At 38.2% G+C, this 23972-nt stretch overlaps 4 protein-coding genes across 4 annotated transcripts; 2 read left to right on the top strand and 2 right to left on the bottom strand.

Annotated features, from left to right (window-relative positions):
* Positions 1-217: 217 nt before the first annotated feature.
* On the bottom strand, positions 218-7423 carry Cbr-clk-2 (the record flags this gene model as incomplete). Its single annotated transcript, XM_045244490.1, has 12 exons — positions 218-391; positions 445-550; positions 660-754; positions 1128-1364; positions 1989-2204; positions 2688-3486; positions 4183-4289; positions 4339-4791; positions 5567-5700; positions 6932-7142; positions 7219-7299; positions 7349-7423. 12 exons carry the CDS (start codon positions 7421-7423, stop codon positions 218-220), a joined length of 2688 nt encoding a protein of 895 aa, XP_045093944.1.
* A 221-nt stretch (positions 7424-7644) lies between these two features.
* On the bottom strand, positions 7645-11618 carry Cbr-cux-7 (the record flags this gene model as incomplete). The annotated part of the gene is made up of 6 exons (XM_045244489.1): positions 7645-7823; positions 8707-9089; positions 9654-9737; positions 10488-10603; positions 10797-11444; positions 11496-11618. The coding sequence occupies 6 exons, from the start codon at positions 11616-11618 to the stop codon at positions 7645-7647; spliced, it is 1533 nt and encodes a 510-aa protein (XP_045093943.1).
* Positions 11619-12113: 495 nt separating this feature from the next.
* CBG09169 lies at positions 12114-12443 on the top strand (the record flags this gene model as incomplete). The annotated part of the gene is made up of 1 exon (XM_002642563.1): positions 12114-12443. One exon carries the CDS (start codon positions 12114-12116, stop codon positions 12441-12443), a length of 330 nt encoding a protein of 109 aa, XP_002642609.1.
* A 118-nt stretch (positions 12444-12561) lies between these two features.
* Cbr-lig-4 lies at positions 12562-17420 on the top strand (the record flags this gene model as incomplete). The annotated part of the gene is made up of 9 exons (XM_045244487.1): positions 12562-12982; positions 13033-13135; positions 13169-13451; positions 13504-13633; positions 14301-14384; positions 14439-15133; positions 15180-15291; positions 16356-16502; positions 17224-17420. The coding sequence occupies 9 exons, from the start codon at positions 12562-12564 to the stop codon at positions 17418-17420; spliced, it is 2172 nt and encodes a 723-aa protein (XP_045093942.1).
* Between the last annotated feature and the right edge of the window lie 6552 nt (positions 17421-23972).

The following is a 23972-nucleotide window of genomic DNA, read 5'->3' as shown; positions in this document are numbered from 1 at the left end:
TCGTTTTTCCGGCGGGTTACTGTAGGAGATATTGTGTGCATGTGGTGTGTGTGTGTGTCTGCGTGTGCGTACAATGCGCCACACTTTACGACGATAGTCTGTTTATTGATTTTTAGGCCGTTTTTCTTGGGATTTCAATGCACTTTTTCGCAGAAATCGATAAATTTATTGGATAAAAACCAGCAAATTAAAAAAATACAAAGGAATGCTATAAAAATCACAGATTCAAGACACTAATCTCCTCGTATTGTTGTGCGCGTGCCTTTAGAATCGACTCCATTTGATGTGCCATGGTGAATTCCAATTCTGTAGAATCCTTGAATCTCTGAATCCCCTCAGCCCAATCCATCCATTCTTGACGGATTTCTTGAGGAAATATCTCTCGGAGAAGCTGAAAAACCCTCATTTTTTGAAAATTTTCAAATTTCCCGCTATTATTCCTACCCCAGCAGGTACCGTACACAACACATTAAGATAGGCGGCTAGGCTGGCAGAGCGAAGTTTCGTATTTTCCGAAAATCGATGGGGTGCCGCGTAGGCGATGAGTTCTCTGAAAAAAAATGTGATTTTTGGACATCCGGACGAATTTTCCTCGATTTTCAGCCTTTTTTTCTGGATTTTGGGTCATTTTTCATGATTTTTCACACAGAAACACTTACGTAGACATTCGGGCGGTCTGCTCGGTGACACCGCAACGGACATAGACCATTGAGGCAATCATAATGATGTAGGCGAGCAGATCAGAGTCTTTGGTCTGGAAAATCGTCTTTTTGGTCATTTTTTATGATTTCTGGGGCAATTTTCATGATTTTGAACCGATTTTTCAGGAATTTCGGGTTTTTTAAAAAGATTTTTGGATCATTTTTTATGTTTTTTGGATTTTGAGGTAATTTTTCGTGGTCATGAATCATGACTTTCTGGGCCAATTTTCATGATTTTTGGGTTATTTTTCATGATTTTCTAGTCAATTTTCATGATTTTTAGGTTATTTTTCATGATTTTTTGGGTTATTCGCCAGATTTTTCAATCTTTTGTTTTCCGAATTTTCATGATTTTCAAGTTAATTTCGACAAAGTTTGTGTCATTTTTCATGGATTTTCAAGCCATTTAAAAGATGAAAAACTAACAAAAAGCCCCGCATTGTCTCCTCTCGGTATCACCAACAACGGGTAGAACATGTACTTGGCGTTCCTCGATAATTGATTAACACTTCCGATCGCTGGCTTCTGCCGTGTCCCGAATCGCCGCGTTCTTTTCAGCAAACTCTCATGAGCAGTAGTTGCCAAACCGGGCCCTATTTCTTCTGGACCTCGCCGAGTCGCTTGTGTCAAGCCCTCCATTGTAATCGCTTCGAATATGAATTCCTGGAAAATCGAATTTTCAGAAATTTCAGAAAAAAATCTAGGAAATTCTATGAAGTTTCATCGATTTTATAGGGGTTACTTGCAAAAAACAATAAAATCCATACTTGTAAAATTCCGGGCCGGCCCGTCAAAGCCCGGGCCCGGGCCGGGCCTGAAGAAAATTTCAAGGCCCGGGCCCGGCCCGGAAGGCCCGGTAGCAAAAATTTTGTCATTTTGAACCGAATTTTGAGCTCTCAATACAATTTTTTATATATTTTTTGTGATTTTTGGATTGTTTGTCTGTTTGATCAAAAAATATCAAAAAAAAACTCGAAAACAAATTTTTTTTTTGTTTTTTGAAATTTTCAAAACTTGTGGAATGACAGGCCCGGCCCGTTACAAGTATGATAAAATCCGATAAAAATGGCTTTTAGACATCGAATTGCTTGAAAAAGCAGAAAAAAATTTTTGAACTAAAAAAGTTCGCGGGGTTGTAAGCGCGCTCCACTAAGAAATTTCGTCGTGTAGTCCACTCGGACAAGAGGAAAAAAAATAAATTTTGGATCAAAAAATCGTTTTTGGACGCCGTTTTCAGGTTTTTCAGGGATTTTCGCCGATTTTTTCCCCAAAATTCTGCAATTTTACCTGCTGAAGCATCGAGTTCTCACTTCCCGGATCCAGAGTGCCCAGCTCGTCGGCGGCTCGATGAATCAGATGCAATAGATGATTTTGCTTCTGGAGTCCCTGTCCCGGAGACAAAATCAGCCGGACCAGCGCCGGAACGATTTGTGGGCGGTGCTTGATGCACAATAGGGCACATAGATCGCACGTTTCCGAAAAGTTTTTCGTGCCGAAGAGATTCTGAAAAATTGGAAAAATTGAATATTTTTCATAATTTTTAGGTAAATTTTCGTAGTTTTTAGACCATTTTTCAATGAATTTTGAGTTAATTTTCATGATTTTCAGCCTGAAAGTAATGAAAAACGACCCGAAAATCGTAAGATTTTTGAGTAAATTTCCATGAAGTTTGGGTCATTTTTCATGATTTCGGACCGATTTTCAATGATTTTCAGGTGATTTTTCATGATTTTCGAGCTATTTTTCATGCATCTTTGGACCGATTTTCCATGATTTTTAGGTGATTTTCCATGAATTTTCGAACAATTTTTCATGATTTTTAGGTAAATTTCAAAAAAAAATTTTTTCGTTCGCGCCATTCTTCATGAATTTTAGCTCATTTTCATGATTTTCGGCTCAATTCTCATGAATTTTAGGTCAATTTTCATGGTTTTTGAGTTAATTTCCAAGATTTTCTGGGTCATTTTCCATCGATTCCCAGCTCACCTGCAAATTGATCAACCGCACGAACAATTTCTCAGCAATGTCCGCAAATCCAATCGCTTCTCGCTCGATAAGCTCCTTCAAACTGTACAAGGCCTCCTCGAAAATCTCATATCTCTCTTTCTCCAATAATTTCTCAAAGGCATCCTGAATGTACACAACCCTCTCCACTTTTCTTCTCGGCTCTTCTCCAGTTTCCAATTTCGTCAGATTCTTTTCCGCTTCTGGCACTTTGTAGGTGGGAAAGTCCTCATCGTCATCTGAATCTAGCTGGGGACGTGGGGGAGGGACGTAAGGGAGGAATGGTTCTGGTCGCTCTCCGGTGATAGGATCCGGGCGGAAGAGGTGGAGACGACGGCGTGGAGGAGCCTCCATTTCTACAACACCGTCGTTTACCAGGTCTTCAGAAGCCTCCTCATTCTCCGAATCATCGTCTGGGATCATCAGAATATTGCCAACCGGGTCCTCTCGCTCTCCCTCCATCTCCATATGCGCCTCGGGCGACTCCTCTTCTGGAGCTGCTGCCACGTATTTGGTCTTCTTCGCTTCTCCCCATCCATCCGTCATAATCGCCTTCATCTCTTCTTGCCACGCCCCTTCACTTTTCACTTCTTCAGAATTTCCATTCTGAGAGGGCGGAGCCATTTCTGGCATCTGACTCTGCGCCATTTTACAAAGAACGTCTGTCAGATAGAGCGCACTTTGAATATGCGTCGGCATGAGATTATTACGGTAGTGAATGCCGTCCATTGAGAGAATGAACAGGTCGTTCCATTGGATTCGGGAGGCTAGGGAGGGGGATCTGGAAAATTTTGAAATTTCAAGATTTCAAAAATCTCTATTTTGAGCCGAGTTATGACCATTTTAAGATGATGGCCTAGAAATCCAAAATCAAGAAATCTAGCCATGGTATATATGATTTTGAAGAATAAACGCTGACAGTCTCAAATCAGTTTTCAGATTTTGAAAATATCGATTTTCGATCGAGTTATGACCATTTTAAGACAATGGTCTAGGAAAAATTTCAGAAAACTAGGCCACGATTTTTTAATGGTTTTGAAGAGCAGGATATGAAAGTTCTGAAAATATTTTCAAATTTCGAAAATATTGATTTTGAAGCGAGTTATGACCATTTTAAGATGATGGCCTAGAAAACCAAGATCTGAGAAAACTAGGCTATGGTGTATATGGTTTTAAAGAACACGGGTTGACAGTTCTAAATCAATTTTCTGATTTTGAAAATCTTGATTTTGAAGTGAGTTATGACCTTTTCAAATTATGGAAAAATCTGGCCTAGTTTTGGATTCCTAGGCCACCAAACTAAAATTGATATAACTCGCTTCAAAATCAATATTTCGAGAATCTGAAAACTGATTTCGGACTGTCAGATGCTGCTCTTTGAGACCATATAAATAGTGGCCTAGTTTTACTAAAATTTGGGTTTCTAGGCCACCAAACTTAAATAGTCTAACTTTTTTAATTTCTCCAATTCTCTTACTTTTGAACCAAATAAATCGAATAGAGAATAATCCGAACTAGATGTCGTTCCTGGGTTTCCGACGCCTGGCGGGTGTAGTTGGCGTCGCTCCACAGCTGGATAGCAGTCTGAAAATTTGCTCTATTGGGCTTATTCTCAATAGAGCGCACTTCCTACCTGCAAAAGCTCCACTGCCGATTCTTCACAAGTTCGATGAACGAAATTCACCAGAATTTTGATATTTCGAGGGGTCAGAATTCGTTGGAAAGGCAGTTTTACGAGCACCACTCTTCGCAGAACGCCTTCTAATCTCTCTGCTTCGATACACCTTTGCAACGTGGCATCTGTTTTGGCACATGAAAATACAGAAGTCAGTAGAGATTCATGGACTTGAACGCCGAGTTCGGTGGGCTCCAAAAACAGAATATTCATGATTTTCGCCCAGGTTTCGTCCCATTCTTTGATTTTCCCTATCCATAAAATAAGACTTTCGAGAAGATGGTGCTTATCGTTGATTCGCATATCACGACCCGCCGAGATAAGCTGAGCAATGATTTTCAGATTCTCGGTTTTCGATGATTGTTGATGGGCGGTGATGAGAGCTTGTTGGATTCCATCGAGGATTGTGGCCTAGAAATGGAACATCTATAACATGGTGGCCTAGAAACCCAAAATTTTGCGAAAACTAGGCCATACACATGAATTCAAAAAGCAAGCTCGACAGACTCAAATCAATTTTTAGATTCTCAAAATATGGATTTTGAAGCGATTTACAGCAAGTGGTGGCCTAGGAACCCAAATTTCGGTAAACTAGGCCATGATGTATATCGCTTCAAGGAGCAAGCTCTGACAGTTCCAAATCAATTTTCTGATTTCCAAAATATTACCTTTGAAGCGAGTTGTGCCCATTTTAGTTTGGTGGCCTAGAAACCCAAAATTAGGCAACATTCGTCAAAATTTGAAACGATCATAACTCGCTTGAAAATCAATATTTTTCAAATCTGAAAATTGATTTGGAACTGTCAGAGCTTGCTCTTTAGAATTTTATATACATCATGGCCTAGTTTCTTGATTTTGGATTTCTAGACCACTTTTTTAAAATGCTCATAAGTGGCTTCAAGATCGATATTTTCGAAGTCTGAAAATTGATTTAGAAATGTCGAATCCTGTTTAACTTGAAACTGAAATCTAGGTCATAACCCAGAAATTGGAATCTAGGTCATGACCTAGAATAATCAAAAACTAGGTCATTACCTAATATTGAAATCTTATGGCCTAATTTTCTTCGGAACGGATTTCTAGGTCATCTCCTATAGTGGCCTAAAATTTAACATCATCTAGGTCATTCATAACTTTTGTGGCCTAGTAAAACCCGCTAGAAAAAGTTAGGCCACCATGCACCTACCTTCAAAACGTCCTTCACACCCTGAATGAACTGAATATGCTCCATTGTCGTCGCTTTCGCCTCGCAATTTGAAATTTTCTCGGGCAAATTGATGCAGGCTTTTGCGAACTCCTGGTAGAGCAAGTATTGGTCTTCTGGAAAAAATTTGGTGGCCTAGTATTTTGGAAAACTCGGCCAGCAATTTTCCTAGGTCGAAATTCGCCGGAAAACGGTGAATTTTGGTCTGGAAATTGCGCGTTTTCCGGATTTCATTTTCAGGTCGTGACCTAGATTTTTTTAGGTGATGACCTTAAAACTGGGTCATGACCTAGATTTCAGTTTCAGGTTAAACATGATTCGACATTTCTATATCAATTTTCAGACGAAAATATCGATTTTGAAGCCACTTGTGACCATTTTAAAATAGTGGCCTAGAAATCCAGAAATCAAAAAAAAAACTAGGCCATTATATAGAAGATTCTAAAGAGCAAGCTCTGACAGTTCCAAATCAATTTTCATATTTGAAAAATATTGATTTTCAAGTAAGGCTTCCATTTCGGTTGGTCGAAAATTGCCGACCGCCGACCGACCACCGACACAGCCAACCGACAGCCGACCGAGCTGACCGGCGCGCCAACCGTTCGAGTGCATTTGCGCGCCAGGGTGTATGCGTACGCTGCATCGCATTTTACGACGCACGATTTTTTTCAATATTCAAAGATTAAAAACTGTTTTATTAGGAATTTAATTCATATTCACTGCAGTAATAAGCAATAATACTAAAAAAATAAAGATTTTCGAGATGCAGAAAGAGTCATTGGATCAGGATATGACACAGCTTACGGAGACAACGACTGAATCGCCGTATTCTTCTTCGGATCGATTTTCGTAGAATATTTAATACCTGCATGATTTTTGTTAACAAAAACTTCTGATTTTTATTCTAAAAAAAGGAGAAAAATCAAAAGAACAAATATTTAAAAAATCGTCCGTCGTAAAATGTAATGCAGTGTACGCATACACCCTGACGCGCAAATGCACTCGAACGGTTGGCACGCCGACCGATCGGTCAGCTCGGTCGGTAGTCGGTCGGCTCGGTCGGTGGTAGGTCGGTCGGCTGAATTTGCCGACCGAATGGAAGCCTTATTTTCAAGCGAGTTACGATCATTTCAAATTTGAGAGAATATGGCCTAGTTTTGGATTCCTAGGCCACCAAACTAAAATGGGTATAACTCGCCTCAAAATCAATATTCTTGGAATCTGAAAACTGATTTGGGACTGTCAAATCATGTTTTTTTGAAGCCTATTGAAAAATCGATAAAATCCAAAAATGCCTTAATTCACAGTGGATGGCCTAGAACAAAAACTCGGCCATGAGGTACTCACCATCGGGTTGTCGAACTTTTAAACTATCAAAAATCACTGATTTCATAAATTTTTCCACTAGATATTTCAGCCACTGGAGTACTGTCATAACGTCTCGAAATGTGTTAGCATGAGATGTGGGCGAAGTTACTGTAGCCATGCTTTTTGAAATTCCAATTATCGATTCCGCAGGGTTTTGGGTGTCCAGGATGGGAAGGAGGATACTGTAGAACTGGAAACAAAAACAGTTATGCGCCTTTAAATATCGATTTTTAACCAAACTGGAAAAGTAATTTAAAGGCGCATACCTCTTTATCCGTCAAAAACTTGCTAAAACAGTCCAACGACACCACAAACTCTCGCACCGCGTTATGGTATTTCGATGGGTTCTAAAAAGTTTTCAAATTTGAAAATTTGAATTTTACCGATTTGTTTTACTTCTACGACATCCTTGGCAATCTGAAACAAAACCGCCCGTTCGGTAACGTTCGTCAGCCGATAGCGAAGATCCATTTCCGCCTAAAATCGCTGAAAATTGGGCTAAAAACGAGAAAATGAACCTAAAAAGTTATAAAAATGGATGAAACCAGTTTTGAAAAAATTCAAAAAATTAGAAATTTAGAAAAAAAAGATCAGACAGATTCATGATAATTGAGATTCTGAAATAAAACAAGTGATGATGAGAATATATTTTAGGAACCCGAAAAAACGGAAAAAACCGAAAAATTAGAAAATTATGATCCACGACGTCTGGTCTTCTGATGATGTGAGGAACGATGACGTCGTTCGCCGCTGCTCCGACGCTTCCGACGGTAACGACGTCGCCGTTCTGAAGATTCTGAATCCGTTGACTTTAATGACGTGGAGGAGGATTCAGAATCCGAGTCGCCAGAAGACGATGAGGATGAGGAAGCTGGAAATTTTGATTTTTAAATTGCAATCCCTCGAAAAATCGGTTTCCTAGAGATGGCCTAAAAATTTTCCTCCGTGGCCTAGGAACCCCAACTTTTGCAAAAACTAGGCCATGGTGTGCATGATACTAAAGAACTAGCTTTGACAGTCTCAAATCAATTTTTAGATTTCAAAAATCTAGATTTTGAAACGATTCACATCAATTTTAGCATGGTGGCCTAGGAATCCAAATTTCGGAAAACTAGGCCATGCGGGATATCATTCGAAAGCTCTTACCCTGAGAAATCGGGAGCAATTTTCAAATTTTCATAATGTTGATTTTGAAGCAAGTTATGCTAATTTTAGTTTGGTGGCCTAGAAACCCAAAACTAGGCCAGATTTCTCAAAAATTGAAATGTTCTTAACTCGCTTTTAAATCAAGATTTTCGAAATCTGAAATTTGATTTGGAACTGTCGAGAAGTGTGCTCTTCAAAACCATATACATCACGGCTTAGTCTTACCATTTAAAGATGGTGGCCTAGAAACCCAAACTTTGCAAAAGTTAGGCCATTAGGTATGGTTTGAAAGAGCAAACTGTGACAGTTTCAACGCAAGTCTTTGATTTTGAAAATATTGATTTTGAAGCGAGTTATGATCGTTTCAAATTTGGAACAATATAGCCTAGTTTTGGGTTTTTAGGCCACCAAATTAAAATCGTCATAACTCGCTTCAAAATCGATATTTCGGAAATCTGAAAATTGATTTGGGACTTTCAGAGCTTTCTCTTTGAAGTCATATACTTCATGGCCTAGTTTTCCGAAAATTGGGTTTCTAGGCCATCATCTTAAAATTGTCATAACTCGCTTCAAAATCCATATTTCCGAAATCTGAAACTTCCACTCACTATCATGTCGATTGCTCTTCCTCTTGCGCTCCTTCCTCTTCTCCTCTTTTCTCTTCTTCTTCTCCTTTTTGACACTTTCCGCCTTCATTTTCTCCTTCAACCGTTCTCTCATCCGAATCTCTCTCTGCTGCAATAGCGCCTGTCTCAGAGCGTCCTCCTGCTCCACAGGTTGCTTAACGAGCTCCTTAATCTTGCTCAACTCATCAGCCAACTTCTCCTCATCCTTCCGTTTTCTTCTCTCTTCTCGTGCCTCAATCTTTTCGAAGAGGAACTTCAGAAGACGTACGCCTTCTAGACGACGATTCGCTGCGGCACGATGCTCCATCTCGAGACGCTCTTTTTCCAGACGCTTCTTTTCTTCCTCAGCCATTCGTTCCAGCTCTCTCTGGAACAAAACATACAGATTTTGAAGCGATTCACAGCTATTTTTAAGCGGTAGCCTAGGAACCCAAAATTTGGAAAATTAGGCCATGATCTACATGGATCTAAAGAGCAAGCTCTGACAGTCCCAAATCAACTTCCATATTTCCAAAATATTGATTTTTGGCCTAGAAATCCAAATTTTAGAAAACTAGGCAATGGTGAACATGGTTTTAAAGAGCACGATTCGAGAGCTACAAATCAATTTTCAGATTTCCAAAATATTGAATTTGAAGCGAGTTATACCCATTTTAGTTTGGTGGCCTAGAAACCCAAAACTAGACCACGTTGCTCCAAATTTGAAATGCTCATAACTCGGCTCAAAATCAAGATTTTCGAAATTTGAAAGCTGATTTAGAACTGTGGAGTTTTGCTCTTGGTCATAGTTGCCTAAATTTTGAAAAATTCGCAAATTTTTAGTGATGGCCTAGGAATACAATTTTCTGAAAAAGTTAGGCCATCAGGTAAAAAAATGCGGGAATCCCAAATTTCTAATTCTCAAAATCTTCAATTTAAGAATATCTCACCTTCTCCCTTCGCTTCCGCTCCGATCCTCTCGTCGTCGATTCTTCTCATTCTCCTCTTCCTTGATTTTCAGCTCTTCTTGGCGTCTGAAATTTTACAGTGTTATTTTTATAGGTTTTCAAACTTTTTTCAGATTTAAAAAATATTGATTTTCAAGCGAGATATAAAGCTTTTGGTTTGGTGGCCTAGGAACCCAAAATCCGGAAAACTAGGTCATGATGCATATGGTTTTAAAGAGCATGCTTCGAAGTTTCCAAATCAGTTTTCAGATTTCGAAAATCTGGATTTTGAAGCGAGTTATGAGTATTTCAATTTTTTGGAAAATCTGGCCTAGTTTTGGGTTTCTAGTTTGGATTCCTAGGCCACCAAACTAAAATGAGCATAACTCGCTTCAAAATCAATATTTTCGAAATATGGAAACTGGTTTGTAACTGTCGGAGCTTGCTCTTAGGATTCACTTACATCATGACCTAGTTTCTCAAAATTTGGTTTTCTAGGCCATCAGCTTAAATTGATCATAAATGGCTTTAAAATCAATATTTTGGAAATCTGAAAACTGATTTGAAACTGTCAGAGCTTGTTATTTGAAGCTATGTCATGGCCTAGTTTTTGCGAGTTTTGTATTTCTAGGCCACCAAACTAAAATGGGTATAACTCGCTAAAAAATCGAGATTTTTCAAATTTTGGAAAATGATTTGGAACTCAGAGTTTGCTCTTTAAGATCATGTACACCATGGCCCAGTTTTTTTTACTGATTTTGGGTTTCTAGGCCATTATCTTCAAATGGTCATAAATAGCATCAAAATCGAGCATTTTAACCAATTTTTCACACTAACTTCACATTCAGCTCCTCCTCCTCCTGCCTCAACCGATCCGTCTCCATTTGTCGTCGTTCGTCGGCCCGCTTCGCGATCTGCGCCTCGCTGAGATGTCGTGACCGATCGAAATCCACCTAGAAAATCTCTTAAAATTCAGGGGAATTTTCAGAAAAATTACCTGCAGAGTGGCGTTGAACGGTATTCAGCGAGAAGGTGCGATATGCAATTTTTTAAGAGTCAATATGAATTTTTTGGGGGAAATTGGAACTTTTTTGTCAAAAAATCTTATCTAAACCTGCCTAAACTCCTAATTTAACACTCTTTTACCTTGATCAACGCCTGAAAAAATCGTCCATCAATTCGTTTCGCCCATTTTCGATTCCTCAACGAATCCATAGCTGTCGCGAATCCTTTATACTCCATATACTGCACATAGGCCTCGAAGAAGACGTCCTGGCCCAGGCCAAAACCTTTTTGCTGAATTCCAGAGACTTTTGAGCTCATTTGAGCTCTTAACGGATCACAAATAGGAATATCTACAGCACGGACGGCTCCGAATTGCTCCATAGCTACACGAAGACGTCGTTCGGAGGGTAAGTCGTTGTAGCCGTCGCAAAACCATTTTACTGGAATTTTGGCAAGATATACTGTATCTGGGCGCTCTCCTGGCTTCGTCTCATCAATTTTATTCTTCATAAACCAGACATCCCAATCGTGTCGACTGGGAAAATCCAGTTTTGCCTCTTTTGTCTTCACTTTTAATGGCTCCGCAAATCCCGACACTTTCATTGAGAATCCGTCGAGGATATTCATAGTTTTTTGCATGATTCCTAGTGACAGCAGCTCGGCTTCGAAGATTACAGAGTCTATGTTGCTCTCCCTGACTTTACAAGAATCCATTTGAATCGGATCGATTGCTCGTTTCAGTCTCTCCATTAGATCCCAATTTGAAATTGATTGACCGGGTATTGTCATCTGAAAACAGCGAAAAAGTGATTTTTTAGCATTTTTAAACAAATTTCCTACTCTGGGCAAAACAACGGTAATTTTGATCACAGCCATCGGCTTCAAATACAAATGTTGTGCTTTGTTGAAATCTTCGGCTTCCGATCCCAAATAGTCCAGTGCGGCAGGCCCGCTTCGAGCCATTTTTCGATAGAATTTATATATTTTTTAAAAGTTAAAAATTCGCATTTATTTCGGTCTTGTCCGTGAGGAGTCCGAGCACTCCGAGGGTCGCCGACATTTTTGGGTTTCTAGGCCTTCCGCGGCGAGACTCCGCTTCGTGTATTTCTCGAGGACAATAATTTTTCATGTGATTTTTCTATGGTTTCCTTTGTTTATTGTTGTTTCTAGAGATTTTTCTAGCATTTTCCCTGAATTTTTGCTATTTTTACATGTATTTTAGCTCCTGAGTTTAAATTTTCATCAATTTCCCTCGATTTTTCCTCAAAAATTACGAAGTTTATGGAAAAAATCACCGAAAACAGAAAATTCAGTTCTTTGTTTGTTTCTAGAGGTTTTTCTCTGAATTTTGGCTATTTTTACATGTATTTTAGCTCCTGAACTTGATTTTTCATTGATTTTCCCCCTATTTTTCTCGATTTCTCCCCAAAAATTACGAAATTTATCACAGAGAAAAAAATGAGCCACCAACAAACCGCTTCAAGCACCACTACCACCACAACCACAGTCACCGTCCCTCCGCCGGAACCCGAGGAGAATCTCGTGCTCCATCTGACCTCCGGAGACCGCCCCGCCGAACGCCGTCACGTCGTCTGGGCGACCGAAACCGTCGACAATGAGGGAATGGGCAAGAAGAAGAGCAAGTGCTGTTGTATCTACAAGAAGCCCAAAAATTGGCAAGACTCAAGCTCCGACTCGGATTCCGATTGCGAAACAGGTCATTGTAAAGGCCACGTGGAACAGAAGAAGGAAGGAGGAGGCGGAGGAGAGCCGCCGAAGTGTACCTAAATAAGCATAATTCCCCATTTTTCTTGTACGTATTTTTTGTCATTTTCTCGCTTTTTTCGCTCATTCCGCTTAGAAATCCTAAATAAATAAAAAAAGAAATAAAAATTTTCATTTCAAGATGGCCTCCGATGTGCTGTTCGACGACATCGTGGGCGTCTTCAACAAGATCCGGCGGACATCAAATCTGAAATCGAAGCAGGCAACCTTCCAAAAGAGCTTCGATTCTTGGAAATCTTCATGTAATGATCCTACTGAAATGTCCGAAGTTCTACGCCTCTTCGTTTCCGACTTCGAGCGGTTTCGAAAATTCGACATGGGACCGACTAAGCTAGCGAGTTTTCTCGCGAAGACGTTTCACGACGTCCGAGCTGACTATGTCGCTGAAATTTCCAAGGATTCATCTAAAGCGGCTCGGCAGTTGGCTGAAAAAATTTCCGAAGCATATCGAACGGAAAATGACGATTCTGGAGTGATAAAAACTGGAGAATTGAATGAATTTCTCAATTTTCTGGCACAAGGACCAATGGACGATCAGACCAGTGTGTAGACTGGAATTTTAGAATAAATTGTTATAAGAATTTTTTTAGAGCGCGAAAAAATGTCAAAACTGGTGAAAAAGTGTTCAGAAGACGAGCTGGAATGGGTATTCAATATCATTCTTCGCAACGTGGAATCCGCTTTAGGCGCTCCGAGTAACAGAATTCTAGACTGGATTTCGCCCTCAGCATTTGCTATCTGGGAGCAGTCTCATGTTTGAAAATTGTTTTAAACGGGAAATTGAAAAAAGAAGCAGATGACGTGGAATTCGAGGAAGATGAGCACCTGTTCAAAATCTGGACACCAATGTTGCTCCAGAAGCAGAAACGAGGGGATTGGTATGCGAATATTGAGAAATTCGGAGGCCAAAAATTCTTTTTGCAAATCAAATTCGATGGGGAAAATGTGTTATTGCATAAGAAAGGCAACGAGTATCGCTGGTTTACAAGGAATAATAACGATTTTACAAAGGTTTGTTTTTCAGAAAAATTGTTTTTTTTTCGAGAATTTAAAGGATTTTTAGGACTACGGAGACTCTTCAATGGCGATTGGCAAGCTGTCGAGTCGTATACACTCGTACTTTAATAAGGAGTGTGAATCGGCGATTTTTAATTGCGAATTGATGCTTTGGGATAAGAAAACGAAGAAACTTTGTGAGAGTTTTGCTTTTAAAATTGCAATTTTTGTGTTTTTTTCTAAAAATTTTTGGCGATTTTCATGGTTTTTTTTTCGATTTTTCGTAATTTTTGAAGCTAAATTAGCGGAAAATTGAGTGGTTTCTGACGGTTTTCATAGTTTTACTTCGATTTTTTCGAGAAAAATTCTCAAAAAATTGAATAATTTTCGACGATTTTCATGGTTTTTCTTCGATTCTTAGGTAAATTGTCGACAAAATTGAAAAAAAAAAATACAGAACACAGCGATATCGTGTCGAAACCCTAGCTCTTCACAGCATGTTCCTTTAAAGGAACATGCTTGAATGAGGCAGGGTGTCGACACGAAATCGCATTTTTTTTTTGAAAAATTTCGACGATTTTCATAGTTTTGTTCGATGAAAATCGCGAAAAAACGGGAAAAACCATCAAAATCATCGAAAATTTGGGAAAAATGGCGAAAAATCGAATTGAAAAATGGAATTGAATGGAAAAATCATGAAAATCGTCGAAAATTTGAGAAAAATAGAAATTTCGACAGTTTTCAAAGTTTTTTTTCGATAAAAAGCCCGAAAAAATCTCTAAAAACCTCAGAAATTGTCGAAAATAGTACAATTTTCTAGGATTTTGCTCAAAAATCGCGAAAAATCATAAAACATGTTTCTAGGTCGCCACAACGACGCTTCCGGCACTTCAGACGCGCAGGTGCTGTCTTTCCGACATGTGAAACCAGATGATAATCAGCAATTAAGTAAAAAAATTTGAAAAATTAAAAATAAAAAAACCAAAATCTAAAATTATTCAGCCGTTGTCCTGTTCGATTTGCTCTATCTGAATGGCAAACCATTTTTCGGTGCTCCCCTTCACCAGCGTCTCGAGATGCTGAAAATTGCGCCGCTGAAAAAGGAGCGAGAGGATACGATATTCATAGCGAAACACGAGGAAGCTAGTAAAAAGGAGCAAATTCAACAATATTTCGAAGCCGCCATGGCGAATGACGAGGAAGGAATCGTCGTGAAACGCGCCGATAGTGTGTACTTAAAGGGACAGAGGAGTGCAGCGAACGGGTGGTTTAAGCTAAAACCATCGGCTTCAAAGGATTGTGACCTTGATTTGGCGCTAGTGGCGATTTTTCCAGGCGCCGGGAGGAATGGCAAAACGGTGTATCGATTTGCAGCTTATGATGAGAAGGCTAAAAACTACAAGCTTTGCTTAGGATGTTCCTATGGGCTGGCTAAAGATGTACACGATGCGATTCGAATGGAATGCGGACAGCTTCTGGAGGAGGCTCCAGAAGAGCTAACGTACTACGGAAAACGACCTATGAATATTGATAAGGAGAAGGGAGGATTCATAGATTTCGAGAGATGGCAAGTGATAAAAATTACTTCGAATGGAGTGAGAAATGGAAAACTGGTAGACCCAGTGATGAGAGAATGGAGACTAGACAAGCCGGTTGATCAGATTAACACTTGGGACGAGTTTCGGGATTACTCGACGGTATGACAAAATGTTTAAGAGAAAAATTCTAGGCCATGTTTTTCAGAAAGTTCAAGACTGCAAGCTGGGCGACGAGGTTGCCGATAGTGATGAGGAGGAAGACAGAAAGCCGGACCCATTGAAAGTGGAGAGAATCACACGGAAAGCTATTCATCAAGGTGAATTTAATTTTGAAATGATGGCCTAGAAATCCGAATTTCGCAAAAGTTAGGTCATGTTTTTAAAGAGAAAGCTGTGACAATTCCAAATCGATTTTCAGACTTCCAAAATATTGATTTTGAAGCGAGATATGATCATTTAAAAATGGTGGCCTAGAAATCCAAATTTTGTAAAACTAGGCCATGATGTACATGATGTAAAAAAAGCAAGCTCTGACAGTCCCAAATCAGTTTTCAGATTCTCGAAATATTGATTTTGAAGCAAGTTATACTCATTTTACTTTGGTGGTCTAGGAATCCAAAACTAGGCCACATTCTTCCAAAAAATTTAAATGATTATAACTCGCTTGAAAATCAATATTTTCGGAATCTGAAAACTGATTTAGAACTCTCAAATCGTGCTCTTTAGAATCTTATATATCATGGTCTAGTTTTTGGAAATTTTAGATTACTAGGCCACTATTTTAAAATGGTCATAAGTGGCTTCAAAATCGATCAATTTTCGATGGTGAACATGGTGTTAAAGAGCACGATCCGAGAGCTCCAAATCAATTTTCAGATTTCCAAAATATTGAGAAGCGAGTTATACACATTTTTGCTTGGTGGCCTGGAAATCCAAAACTAGGCCATATTGTTCCAAATTTGAAACGATCATAACTCGCTTCAAAATCAATATTTTTGAAATCTAAAACTTGATTTGGGACTGTCAGAGCTAGCTTTTTAAAATCATGTACACCATGGCCTAACTTTTGCAAAAGTTGGATTTCTAGGCCACCAAACTAAAATGGGTACAACTCGCTTCAAAATCAATGTTCTTGAAATCTAAAACTTGATTCGGAATTGTCAAATCATGCTATTCAGAACCATATACACCATGGCCTAGTTTTTTCAGGTTTTAGATTCCTAGGCCACCATATTAAAAATGTCTTAACTCGCTTCAAAATCATTATTTTTCAAATTTGAAAATTGATTTAGAACTGTCGGTTCCTCTTTTTTAGAACTATAAGAATTTTAACTTTCTGAAAAGATCTTAGACGAAATTTTTAGAAAACTAAAATTTCCAGCCGCCCCTGTGCAGCTGAAACGTGCAAAACTCGAGTCTAGCCTTTCTGGAATCGAGGTTGCAGTACTCCAAGGGACGTCGGACGCCGTTCGACGAAAGTGTGAGGAGATTCTGAAGCATTTCGGAGCCAGCGTGGTCAAGGGGATCAGTGAGTTTTTGGAATTTTTAAGACTTTTTGAGTTTCAAGGACTTTTTGGAATTTTTGAAGTTTTATGGAATTTCAAGGATTGTAAGGAATTTATGGAATTTAAAAGAATTTTTGGAGTTTTGGGCACTTTTTGGATTTCTAAGCATTTTTTGAATTTCTTAGGATTTTCAGAATCCCCTGAAATGTATTTTTTCAATTCCTAAGCTTATCTGTCTCTTTAACCCTGCTGAAGGGACAAGACAATGATAAATAGTACAAGTGTTGATCGCTTCGAAAGCTAGAGGCCATCTGTCTGTTAGAGGGTGTAAGTCATCAATTGAAGTGGTGGTAGGCTACGGAGGCCAGATAATCCCTAAGAGCCTCCTGATCTTGTTTGATTTACAACTCTTTTAAAATATGCTCGAAAAAAGTTCAGATTTCAACGAAATGTTTAATGTGAAACAGATTCTATGAAAAGTTCTGTGTAGAATAGTGAAAGAATTTAATTTCTAGCTCACCTAGGAACCGAGATAGCGTCATTTGAAGTTTAGGAGGTCAGAGACGCAGACAACGAGACACTCTAGCTGTCTGCGTCTCTTATGAACTTCAAGTTGTCCTATCTCAGCTTCTAGAAGAGCTAGAAATCTCAAAGTTTCACCAGAATTCTTAGGAGATTCAAACTAAAAAAAATTTGTTTGGATTTTGTAGTTTGTAGTCTTTTTATCCCTATTATTAATTACAGCCTCCTCTACCCAATTATGCATTGCGACAGCTCCAAAACCAACGCATCCCAAAACGGCTCAAGCGATTTCTCAGAACACTTGCACCGTTCTGAAACCAGCTTGGCTGGAACGATGTAACAAGGATGACCTAATCCAACCGTGGTCGGAATCTGAAGTGTTTCATGTGAAGGAAGGGGGATTTGAGATTGAAAATTGACCTGCTATTGAAATAAAATTTGCCTTTTTTATGAACTTTTTTTGAATTTTTATTGTACCCCACACCTTTAAAGATGCTCCGCCCAAACCGTCAACTTTCAGCTCAATTATCTCGATTCCTGTGAAAGATATCAAAAGTTTGTCAACTGATTAACTATTGGTGACATTGTGATAAATAATATGTCAGTTGACTAATTTCTGATATCTTTCATAGGAATTGAGATAATCGAGCTTAAAGTTGATGGTATACTTCAGGGTCTTGGATTCCTTTTTCATGTTGTTACTGTACCCCACACCTTTAAAGATCCACTTCCTGTGAATTATTCTAACCCCAGTTTCACTATGATTACTACATCTCCCAGTTTGCTTCCTGTATATCATCGAATCTCAAATCTCATCTCTCCTTATCCCCCTCCTCCACATTCCAATTTGTCTTATTATATAACAGTGTGTGATTTGATTTGTCTCAGATAAATGTTTTTATGATTATTGAGTCGTAAATCGTCTCTCGCAAGGACCATTGTCATTCTCGCGCATTCTTGGCAACACGGATTAGCGATAAGGAGGAGGAGGTGTCAGAACGAAAACTAATACTGTAACCTGGAAGTTTATTAATGTTTTGCGGCCCTTTTTTTCATTGAAACTGTTCCTTTGGGAGAGAATATAAAAAGAAAATTCTATGCGCCTTTAATACAGTAGTCCAAAATATTTTCTATATCATTTTTTGGCTCATTTTTCAGCGATTTTCGCTCATTTCAATTAAAATCCTAGAAAAGGTTAAAAAACGAGATTTTTCTGAAATGTTCCTGTACCTTTAAAATTGTTAAAACCTTATGGACCTTACAATTATAACATCTAGAAATAAGCTGTAATAAAATAACTCGTTAACTTTGAACCAATTTTTCTCGCTTCCCATAAAAGATATGAAAAGGTGGTCAACTGATAAAATGTTCCTTATGTTATGGTAAACATTTGTTAGTTGGCTATTTTTCGAAAGCTTTTACAATAACCGAGATAAGTTAGATCAAAGCTTAAGGTGCCCTTTAGTCGCCAACTCAGCCTACAGGCTTGAAGAGCCCTTTTAAATTTGAGACAATTTATCACAGTTCCTGTGAGAGCTATTAAAAATCAGCCAACAATAACAAAATATAGTTTTCAAAATGTTCCACATTTCGTTAGTTGACTATGTTTTTGATAGCTTTCGCAATAACCGAGATAAATTGGCTCAAAGTCCTTAAGTTGCCAACTGAGCCAACAGGCTTGAAGAGGCGTTTAACTTTGACCACATTTATCGGGGTCCCTGTAAGAGATATCAAAAAGTGGTTAACAGCCAAAATAGTAATCATGAAAAAAGAAACATTTTATCAGTTTACCTCTTTTTGATAGCTTAAAGTTGGGAGACCAATCGGCACTAGCTCGACCTGCTACAGAAAGGTCCCTCAAATTTTACCAAATTTATCGGGGTTACTGTAAAAGCGATCGAAAAATAATCAAATAACAAAATGTAGCTTTCAAAATGTTAAACATTTTGTCAGTTGACCACTTTTTGATGTATTTCACAGGAACGGAGATAAATTGACTCAAAATTGGAACACCCTTCAGTCCCCAACTTGGCCTGTACTTTAAATCTACCCAAATTTTTCGCAATTTTTCCAAAAGATATAAAAAAGTTGTAAACTAATAAAATATTTGAAATTACAGGATAAACATTTTGCTAATTGTCAACTTTCTGATATCTTTTACAGCGTCCTAGATAAATTGGATTAAAGTTTAGGGTGCTCTTCTTCTACAGGTATTACAGTACCCCTTTCATGCTCACTGTTTCTGAAAATATCCAAACATAATAGATGTATTCCTATATTCTATTCTTTACATATTTCATGTACTTTATTTATAGGTTTTCTCGACTTTTCAGAAGTTCAGATTCATTTTTAGCTCCTCTGGCCCCCCAGATTTCAAGATCGACCAACTTCGATCCCTCATTTTTCCTCCCCAATTTTTCCAAGAATCCTCCTTGGGAGACATCTCTTCGTCATCATGCGACAACCACCGATGACTCGCTCTACACTCAAAAATACCAAACAACGCAACGTTTTCCACCAGCAGCAGCAGCATCTGAGACGACGAAGGATGTACGAAGAGGAAGACAGCGATCAATTTTCACGAAGAAGAAGAAGACAACACAACTGACACTCAACTACCACCAGGGGGTGGAGATGCAAGGGATTACGGTAGTTGGAGGGATAGAGAGGGGCAGAGAGAAGAGAACGGTTGAACAGTTTGGGTGTTAGAGAAATCATAGTGATAAGAAATTGCTAGCTTTCATTTTTCATAATATTCTGTCAGGTGTGATTTGGTTTCCGATCCTTATTAATGGAATTTCTTATTAAGTGAATTTCTTATTAACGATTGCCTGCAAAGATGTCTAGAGGGATTTCAGAAACTTCTAGATATTCTAGTTTCTAGAGATTCTTAGGAATCTGAATCTCTAGATACTTTTGAAATTCCTCTTGACTTACAGAATTTTCTGGATTTTCGAAATTTTGGGCTTCTCCAAAGCCTCCCTTATTTCTCATATCTTTCATTTTTTGCTCCCCTTGTCACACTCCGGTATTTGCTCCAAAAAGTATCCCAAATGTCCAAAAATTTGAATTATGGGTGCCAACTTTTTGACACCAAAAAGTGTGTAAAAACTCTCGAGAGTAGGCTCGGTGCGTCCATAAATCTGCAAGGTGTCAAAAAAGAGGAGTACAATTGACAAGTTTTTGTGTTTGCATTTACTTGGGCTCTCGGAAGAATAACTCGGGAGAAGGAGGAGTTTAGTTCGTATGGAATTTTGATTATCCAGAAGATTCCAGAATTTCGATTTTTCCAAACTTTCTGAAGCATCCTTTTATCATCCATAAAGTACTGTAGTTAATATTCGAAAAGTTTCTGAATTACGCCTTGTTTTTGGCAAATAATTCCGAGGATACAAGTAATTTGAGGTCAGTGGGGTACAAATCAATTTAGGAGTACAAAATCCTTAATTAGGGGTATAAATTTCGAACTTTTCATAAACTTCGTACCCCTAATTTGGTTCATACCCATGTGACCACAAAATTTTTGTAGCCTCCGAGCCTTTTGTTTTCTGAATTCGCGTCTTGAGGATTTGGAGACTTGAGTTCCCCACAGGTTATATGGCAAAATCTACCCTAAATTTGTCTATTAAAATAATCAGAAGCTCATTATTCCTTGAAACTTTTCTCCAAGAAACCTAGAAATGTTTGTCATCTTCTCAAAATGTACAGTTTATCCTACAACAGACCTCCACACTCTTATGCACTTGGAGCTCAATTATCTCGGCTCCTATGACATCTATCAAAGTTATGTTAACTAACAAAATATTCATCATAATATCAGCAACATTTTATCAGTTTTCCAAATTTTTATATCTCTTGTAGGAGCCGAGATAATTGAGCTCAAAGAAAGGTATAATTTGAGGGACACACGATTATCAACAGGAATAGGAACCGAGATATATTAGGGAGCAGTTACGGCGAAAAAAGAAAATAAGGAACTAATTCTTGATCGGCTTTATCAAATTATCCATAAATAGTTTGCTTTCAATTTGAAATTAGATGTTTCTAGAAACTATTCAAAATGATATCTTTTGTTTTTTTTTGGTCAACCGTCTCCATTGATGAAATTTCCGCAAAACTATAGAAGTACTGTCGAAAGCTGGTCCATAGTTTCCTTCAGGATCGTTAGTTCTTGATCTACTAAATTTGAAATAGAAACTCTATCTAGTCTATGAACAAGGCTACAAACCGAAAACTGCCAGAGCTTTTTTGGCCTATTGACCTCCGAAGACCTCCTTATAACTTTGAGCCAATTTATCTGAGTTCATCTTACAGATATCCAAAAGTTATCAATTGATAAAATGTTGCTGATATTATGAAAAATATTTTATTAGTTGAGCACTTTTTAATATCTCTCAAATTAACCAATAAAAATTGATTCAAAGTTGACGACTATAGTAAGAATGTACCGAGGCCCTAGGAGGTACAGATAAGAGACCCTAAAAAGAATTAATTTATAAAACCAGGGAAATGAAAACTGGTAAGCATTTCTGTAACCTTAACTATATCCCTAAATTAACTAACTATGCTATAGACTCCTCCCTTCTCATCTCATTGGCCGCTCCCATTCGCCACTTCTTATTCTCTCCGCGTTATTGGCCTACCGTATACCCCCAGAGAGCATTTTCCATTTCTTCTCTCGGCAAAAGATTAAAGCTCTCATTAGTCTCTTGTCTAGACCCAACTATATTAATTGTTTTACAGTTGATATCGGTCAGTGTGGAAAGAGAAGCCGCGTACAGAGACTAATTGCTTTTTTGCGGGGAACACACACGAAAAGAGGTCAGATGGACCACACGAGGAGTGGTGTAAACATTGATCGAAGATGTGATAGGGGGTGAAGAAGGGATTTGTGTTATATTATCCTTTGGATTATGTCCTGGTGACGGGTGGATCGTGGTAGGGACTCCGAATGGTTTGATCCGACTAAATACTTCTACTCATTGGCTTGTAACGCGACTATTACCTCGTTTCAAACTTGGAATTTCTGTTAAAATTAAGTTGTAAAATATAGAACTCAATGAAATCTACAAAATGATACATAATTCAACCATAATAAAATACCTAGTTTTGACTCTAAAACGGTGAAAAACGGATAGGCAAAATCGGCACCCAGGGGCGCCGATCTCGTTGGCACCCACCCGGTCCTCACTGTGCGCCGACGCATAACTCAGCTGAAACCTGGAATTTCCGTATGATTTATATCTTAAACAGTAGAACTGAGCGAGATCTACAAAATGATATTTAATTCAATCATATTAAAAAGGCCAGTTTTAAACTAGAGGACCGCAAACGAGGTTGGAGCCTCCGGGTGTCGGTTAGGCTAACACTTCTTTCGACCGTCTCTGAGTCAAGACTTGGCAGTTCAATATAGTCGAATTTACTATCATTTTATAGATCTTTTCCAGTTCTATTTTATAATTTTTAATTTGTGAAGATATTCTAAGTTTGAGCTGAGTTATGCGTTGGCGCGTAGTATCAGCCCCAACGAGGCCTACCTATTTTACTTACACCCCTTTTCATCATCTTTAATTTGAAACACGGCATTGTAATATAGTTGAATTTTAGATTATTTTGTAGATCTTGCCAAAGTCTACTCTTTTGGTTGTTATTTTGTGCAGAAATTCTAAGTTTGAGCTGAGATATGCGTCGGCGGCTGGAGGCTGGGTCGGCGCCAGCACGATCGATTGGCCAGTGACTTTGAGATCTTTAGAATTTTTGCAGATTTCAGTTGCACTAAAAAATTGACTACATTAAAAACATATTTTTGCCAAAATTTTTGTCTTCTTTTCCTACTCTTGCACGAACCGAGATAAATTGACTTAAACTTTGAATGTCTGCTGAGCTACACAGTAGCGAACCTGGGTGGTGCATTTTCAACTATTTTTTAATCTGCCGAAGAATATAGAAATGTGAAGCTTTCGAGATTATTTTTTTTCGCAAATCGAACGATATTTAAGTGATTTCATACTGAAATTAAGAGTAGTCTTTTTTAACAGATTTCGAACTAAAATGTTTTGAAGTTTGAATTCTACAAAAAAATAAGCTGGGAAACATTGAAAATTACAGAATTTCTATCTGAAAAAACATGAAAACACTTTGTATAGAAAGAAAATAATTAAAACTGAAGTTTTTTATTTAAAAAAAAAGACGAGGAGGGACAAAAATAAGCGAAAACTGGCAAATGAAACTACAATTTATAAAAATCATACGATTGAAGCGAAAGAAGAGGAATTGTTGAAATGGAAGATCACAATTATGCGGATTTTCAAATATATCGTAAAAATTGGTTTTTTACCTTGTAGACAAAAATAAGTACTCTGTTAGAAAGTAGACAACAACAAAAAAGAAAAGAACCCTGAAGAGATTTTTTGTTTTTCAAAAAAAACGGGTATGCATAAAGCTGTGAAGAAAAATAAATGGATCGATTGGAGAGGGAAGAAAGTGAGAAGATTTGAGAGCAAAAGGGAAAAAGTAAAGCGAAAAGGAACATGAGAGGAAAGTGGGATGATGTGATAATGTGATAAGGGGCGCCATATTTGCTCTAATAGACTCTGAACTTTAAGCTCAATTATCTGGATTCCTAGAAGAGATACAAAACAGTTGCCAACTAGTAAAATGTTTGTAATAAAATTGTATACATTTCACAAGTTGATTACTTTTTGATATCTTTTCTGAGAAGCGAGGTAAATTGGGTTAAAGTTGAGGGCCCTTCTCCTGCTATAGGAGTGTCTCTTAACTTTGACCTAATTTATCTCGGCTCCTTCAAACGATATCAAAAAACAATTACCGTAAAACCTCTAATAGAACGACACCAGGATCGTTCGCTTTGAGCCTATATATCTCACTTCTTTGGAAAGATATCAAAAAGTGGTTAACTAGTAAAATGTTTATCTCGATATCAGTATCATTTTACTAGTCTGCCTCTTTTT

The sequence above is a fragment of the Caenorhabditis briggsae genome (genome assembly GCF_000004555.2).
Source record: "Caenorhabditis briggsae complete genome, chrIII, whole genome shotgun sequence".
NCBI lineage: Eukaryota > Metazoa > Nematoda > Chromadorea > Rhabditida > Rhabditidae > Caenorhabditis > Caenorhabditis briggsae.
Note: the sequence above shows the minus strand (reverse complement) of the source record. Positions and strands in the feature narration are given on the sequence as shown.